Source organism: Musa acuminata, chromosome BXJ3-8, assembly GCF_036884655.1.
Source record: "Musa acuminata AAA Group cultivar baxijiao chromosome BXJ3-8, Cavendish_Baxijiao_AAA, whole genome shotgun sequence".
NCBI classification, from domain to species: Eukaryota; Viridiplantae; Streptophyta; class Magnoliopsida; order Zingiberales; family Musaceae; genus Musa; species Musa acuminata.
Window position 1 is genome coordinate 12,706,882 of NC_088356.1, and position 6,661 is coordinate 12,713,542.

General features: G+C 45.7%; 1 protein-coding gene across 2 annotated transcripts; it reads right to left on the reverse strand.

Moving 5' to 3' along the window:
• Window positions 1-2,161: 2,161 nt before the first annotated feature.
• Window positions 2,162-3,975, reverse strand: LOC135644366 (uncharacterized). 2 transcript variants are annotated; one of them, XM_065161875.1, is made up of 4 exons: window positions 3,654-3,973; window positions 3,350-3,544; window positions 2,862-3,077; window positions 2,162-2,759 (listed from the first exon to the last, which is right to left on the reverse strand). In XM_065161875.1, the coding sequence occupies exons 1-4, from the start codon at window positions 3,933-3,935 to the stop codon at window positions 2,538-2,540; spliced, it is 915 nt and encodes a 304-aa protein (XP_065017947.1). In that variant the 5' UTR covers window positions 3,936-3,973; the 3' UTR covers window positions 2,162-2,537. The 2 variants fall into 2 exon arrangements, with proteins under 2 accessions (XP_065017947.1, XP_065017946.1); XM_065161874.1 differs by having other exon boundaries at window positions 2,162-3,077; window positions 3,654-3,975.
• Between the last annotated feature and the right edge of the window lie 2,686 nt (window positions 3,976-6,661).

Genomic DNA, 6,661 nt, shown 5'->3' on the forward strand with positions numbered 1-6,661 from the left:
CTTAAAAGAAAACTAAGTCTTTTGCCATGAAAGACTTGGGATCGGCGAAACAAATACTTGGCATGAAGATTCTTCGTGATAGGAAGAAAAAGAAGATTTGGCTATCTCAGGAGACTTACACTGAAAATGTTCTTAAAAGATTCAACATGAGTAAAGCCAAAGTAGTTTATTCTCCACTTGTAGGTCATTTCAAGCTTAGTTCGAAACAATGTCCTATAAGTGAGAAAGAAAAAGAAGAAATGTCCAGAGTGCCTTACTCATCTGCAATAGGCTGTTTGATATATGCTATGGGTTTATACTAGGCTAGATATAGCTCATGCAGTTGGAGTTGTCAATCGATTTCTCTCAAATCCTGAAAAGGAACATTGAACAACAGTGAAATGGATATTAAGAAATCTAAGAGGTACTTCTAGGTTGTGTTTATGTTTTGACAGTGATGAACCTGTGTTAGAAGGTTACACAGATGCAGACATGGCAGGTGATACTGATTCCAGGAAGTCTACTTCGGGGTTCTTGATGACATTTGCAGGGGGAGCAGTCTCTTGGCAATCAAAGTTATAGAATTATGTTGCTCTATCAACCATAGAAGCAGAATACATAGCAATTACTGAAGCCTGCAAGGAAGTTTATGGATGAAAAAGTTTCTACAGGAATTGAGCTTGAAACAGGAAGGATATACTATTTACTGTGACAGTCAGAGTGTCATTCACCTCTTCAAGAATTTAATATATCATTCTAGATCCAAGCATATTAATGCGAGATATCACTAGATTCGTGATGTGCTTGAGTTGAAAGAATTACAGTTGAAAAAAGTGCATACCAATGAGAATGGTTCAGATATGTTGACAAAGTCTTTGCCTAAAGAGAAGCTTGAAGCATGTAGGCAAAGAGCGGGCTTGGTACAGCCCATCATATGAGCTGGAGGGGGAGAATTGTTGGGTCCAGCCCATATGTGGGCTTGGACAATTGAGCCTATTGAGCCCAAATCACTAATTGAAGGCAGAAAATAAGAGGAAGGGTTTGGTGTAGCGAGCATGTGTGCAATGAACGTGTGCGGCGACGTGTAGAGAAAAGAGGAGAGAGAAAGAGAGAGAGAAAGTAAGATTTTTGCTTGACGATCGGTGGCCAAATGTTATCAGTTTTGGTCCAAATTTTATACGAAGAATCCTTGCAGTAAGCTCTACAATCCTAACGGTGTTGATCTATATTTTACCCTCTCTGAGGTACTTTCCTGCTATACCCACTTTGTGAGACCTAGAATTCTCTTATAAGAAGATTCATCATATGTGATGAAGATATGCTATTGATAGTGGAAATTTGAGGTGGACTACGGTCCCGTGATTTTTGATTTTTCACGTTAAAAGATTCGGTCTCACTATGTGATTGATTATTTGTTCTATTGTTTATGCTGTAATGTTTACATTTGGATATCAAGTTGGTATTTTGACGAGAAACTCATTTTGATACAAAGAGGAAAAAGAATATTTTACTTTAATAATTTTTTTTCCCAATAGACATATCAAGCGTTCCAAAGTCGTCGAGACATCTGGGTGAGGCTGCTTAGCTGATCCGTACCTGCACCTTAATGGATCGATCAAGCTCCAGTTGATCGCTGATAATGGACTGCAACCAAGTTGGCCACACCACTTAACGGAGATCTTCCAAAATATACTTTTAATGGACTGCAACCAAGTTGGCCACACCACTCGGCCGATGGTGTCCACTATCCTCCTCTACATAGGAATAGAAATTAGGTAGAACCTTTTGCCATGTGTGACGAGGGTGGGAATGACGTGTAAAGAAAGAGTGCCTCTGTTATTTGTGTTTTTTTTTATTCCCTCATTATATTTCGAGGACATATTAGGAAACATCAATCATATGATATTAATAACAGACCCAATGGGGTGGTTAGAGAGAGAGAGAGAGAAGAGAGATGATGGGACGGAAAAGGCAATTGTGGGACGAAGGCAGCACACGACACGAGGGGGATACATAATAGCCGGGCCTCTCGTGATTCACCCGACAGTTTAGAATCGATCGTCGTGGAGCAAAAACATTCCGGCAAAAGCATCATGATGATGATGATGATGATCGACCTTCTCTCGGTTGCTGTCGTTGCATAAAGAAAAGACGATGCCACCACCAACGAACCAACTGCACACACACCAAGAAGCAGACAAGCTCTGCAATTTATTCCACATTCCTATCCTGGACACACACCCATTTCCCCCCTTCATCAATCCATCCTTCTCCCTCCTAACCAACCATCACAACCATGTACTGCAGCAACCGCAGCCGACTATCTAATCTAAAGCTTCAGCAGTTTACCCTTTTCTTCGATTAGGATGCGATGCAGGTCCATTCTTACTCCGCTTCACCACGAAAAGTTGCAGGTTCTGACATGCATCCTCGTAGCATACCTCTTTCAGAATCTAGTCACCGTGAGCTGCTCACACGAGACTAACTACGTGAATGGATAGCCTTATGCTGTGTATTATTGGTGGTAACTGCTGGTGGTAACACGAGAGATGCATGGCCTACAACTCCATTAGGACGCTTCCAAAGGGAGCCCTGCGGGGAATGCCCTTCCTGCTCTTTGAGCTCCGGTAGCTCACGACGGCCGGCGGCGGGGTAGAGGGACTGAAGCTCTGCGTCACGTGGCTGGAGCTAGTGTGGGACTCCTCCGAGTCCGATGCCGCCGCCATTTCGTTCTTGTTCGTCGACTTCTTCTCGCCGCGGCCGTTGCGGGTGCCGGCGATCTGAACCAGCATTCCCACAAACGGTTGCTCGCAACATCCCGTGACCGAGTCGGAAAGACACGAAAACCAACGGAAATCGACGGAATCGATGAGGAAGCAGACCTTGCAGCCGAGGGAACAGAAGCGGAAAGAGTCGAGGAGTCTGCGCTCGCAGACACTGCAGGTGTTGGTGACGCCCTTGCAGGGCCTCAGCTGGGGACGCTCGTTGAGGAACACCACGCGGGCGCTGTTGATGATGTACGTCTGCACGCCGGTAATGTCCAACACCTTCTGGATCTCGGACACTCTGATCACGTCGTGGTAGGATGATCGACGTATCTGCACCGTCAACCAGAAGCGGTCATCTCATCGGAGGGATCGAAGCCGCCGCCTTTTATCCAACCAGAGGTCGGATCCGTGGCTGGAAGAAGCGTGGAAATCCCCAAAAGGTGCCACCTTTGTGGCGGGAAGGAACAGGGCAGCCGATCCCAACCATCGGAAGGCCGTATACATGGCGGGAGGGAGATGGAACCACTGGAGACGGACTAGAAAAGCTGGCGGTGGCAGGCGAGGCAGCGAAGAAGAGCGGAAGAGGGGGAGAAGAGACGGACCTGGATGGTGCGATGGTCGCAGTGGTAGGCGAGGCAGTGCGAGCAGAGGGCGCCGTTGGTGCAATCGAGACAGTACCTGTTACACTCGCTCTTGGGGGAATCTCCGTGGAGGTTGCAGTGGCAGAAGAACCTCGTCGTCAGCAGCGGCCGCAGCCACCGAGGCCAGCGGCTGTCATCCTCCGGTCCTCCATCTCCCTGTTGACATATCCACCAAAATGAACACCAACAGCCACAATCATTCAATTCAAGCAAAACCAGAGGAGGCAAACAGAAAAAAACAAGCTTTAGAAGAAAGAAACATCACCATGGCTCGTCTGTTCTTGACATTGAGGTCTTGGAAGGGGGGCTCCTGATCGATCGCCATTATAAACGACAGGAGCTTCCTCTTCTCGGTGTTTCTGCTGGTCTTTCTGATTCCAAAGAAGAGGGTCGTAGAGCAGCAGCATAAATAGAGGCTAAAAGGAGAGGTAGAAAGAAGGCTGGTTAGAAGAAGGCGGCGAGGCCAGTTTAGAGAGAGAAGACAGAGAGAGAGAGAGAGAGAGAGAGAGAGAGAGAGAGAGATGGCGTCCTTATCTGTCGATCCCATCACGTGACACTTTGATTTCCCCAACCCGAAGGAACGCTGTATCACTTGCTTCTGTCCTATGACGATCTGTCCTTTTATCCCTCCCTCCCCCTCGAACCACGCCGATTTCTCTCTGTAGTCATACTTCAACGGACCTTTTGTCTTCTTTCTCCGTAGTTTAGCGGCCATGGATTTAGGTCTAGATTGCTTAAAGCGTATGTTGATCCCACCAATTAATCCAGTGAGACCATGGACGATAGTAGGTAGTCGATTATGACGTCGATCTTTATCAAATAATAATCTACGAGAGAATGAATCCATTATAATCGTAAGCCATTCCTCTAGCAGATAAAATATAGTCGGGGCTTCCAAGAAGAGCCCTATCTCCCCATCCAACCGAGTCGCGCGTCACCGTCCCACAAGAGAGCCACGCTTGCCCATTGAAGCCTCCAATCGAGTGGCGCGTGGATGCAACTCCAACTTGACCTACTGCACCAATAAATCAAAGAGAAAAAGAGAAACGAAACCCCACTCATCCACCGACTAACTGCCCGCCTCCCTCTTCGCTTGGACTGCTGTGTGCACCGGTGAAGAAGAAGAAGAAGAAGAAGCTCAATTTGTTGAGAATGCAATAATAATAACTGATTGATTATAGATGGGCAAATTTAGACCCCAGATCAAAGATCTCTCTCTCTCTCTCTCTCTTCTCTCTCTCTCTCTCTCTCTCTCTCTCTCTCTCTCCACTTCACGGAAAACCTCAGCTCAATTACAATAATCACAAGGAGCAGCTCATCTCAGAGAGAGAGAGAGAGAGAGAGAGAGAGAGAGAGAGAGAGGTTCCTTTGGCTGGTTGTCGTTGAACGCGGAGACAGATATGTGTCTTCTTCGGCGATATCCTGAGACCTTTTCTGGCGAGAAAGATGAAGGAGGAAGTCGGCAAGTGCCCAAACAGGGATTACCACCGGAGGTGTTAAAACACATTTGCTACAGGTCATGAAGGCGATGTGATTGTCGATGCTCATGAATTTTTAATTGATAATAAGAAAATGAACAGGTGCCCTGCCTCACCTGATCTCATCGTCGGTCAACCGTCAACCAATCATGAGTTTGAAGAAATAAACGTAAATATTGCTTCTTTTTTTTTTGCTTATTCAAAAAACATTCACATCGCCAAAGCTTTGATAGCCATTCCCGCTTCCATCGAGATATCAAAAAAAATAATAATAATAATCATCATCATCATCATGGAAAAGAGAGGACCCCATCACAACACCCCCGAGGACGAAAGCCGACCTCCTCGTGTCATTCTCACGCGTTGTGCCGGTCGCATCACTGGGTGACGGACTCCACCGACCGGCTCGTCATTCCTGGGTTGACGGCAGTCAAAAGGTCCGTCGTCCCCCACCGCCACCAGCCACACGCGAAACACCCTTCCTCGACTGCTCCTCCACTCGGATGGTCGGACAGTCGTGCAGCCGGTTATTCCTTCCTGCGGTGAGCTAATCTTCTTCCGCCTGGAACCATAGGAATTAAGGAAAAGGAAAAAAGGGGGCGTTGGAAATTGGGTGATTCAGGTCCAACTTCAGGCCGCTGCAACTTGAGTCAATATTCCGTCTTGACTCCTGCAAATAAAAGAAGACCTATGGACTTGACTTCCTTGATGGTCTCGAGGAATCAAGAAACAAATGCAGGTCGGCAGAAAGGATGTGTGGGAGAGTTGCAGCAGGTCGATCGGATTTCTTTTACCACAAGAATCAAATTCGAAGAACATGGAGGATTCAGAAATTAATCCTCGGGATTAAAGGAATGCCCCCACTATTTTCTAGATGGTTCTATTTTTTACTTTGAAATTATATTATCTCATATTTTGATTGTTCCGACTCGGATCACACAGCCAACCTTAGATTTCGTCCACATCCGTTGCAAGCTTGGTGTGAGAAGATAATTGTATATGATAAGGGCGTGGTTCAAATAGTTAAAAGTGGTGGGTCTTCTCCTGTGCATAGTAGGCCCAATACTTCAATAACCGTCGAGAATGTGTGTGTGTGTGTGTTAATTGGTATGAGCAATTATACGAAATTATCAAATGTTAGTCCGACATGAAGAATCATCACAACCGTCAAGCATCTCAATTAACATCGTTGCACATCGTGCCGACCATGTGAGATACATGACTAATGTGTCGACCTAATGAGACGTTTAAATAATATCGAATTGGTACTGACGTAACATTTAGACCTCCACTTGTTGTGTTTTCACATGCAAAAAAAAAAAGAAAAAAAAAAAAAAAGGTAGTAGAACATAATCTCCTTAATGAAAAATTTAAATTTAGCCACATGAAGGATGAAGGATCCTTTGTTTGCTTGTTAGATGCTTTATGATCGCCTTTGGACTCGGGTCTGTCTGTCGAGCAAAGCTGTTCTGGCTGGAGGGAGGAATGACATACTGGCGTGCGATGAGGCCTTCTCTTACTTAGTGTGACATGTCAACCCTCATCTTTGCCTCGGAACCCCTTCTTTTGGATGCTTGCTTTGGAATACGAAAGAGAGAAAAGGCGGAGCACTTTTGCTCTGGGAAGGATAATACCAAATCCTTCATCTCTCTTTCCTCGGAATCTGATTCCATTGCGGTTCCATCAGATTCGGTAATCCGTTCGTTTGTACCCATCGACAACTGCAATTCCAATCAGGGGAACAGATGATCTCTCTCTCTCTCTCTCTCTCTCTTTTCTTTTACTACAATATACA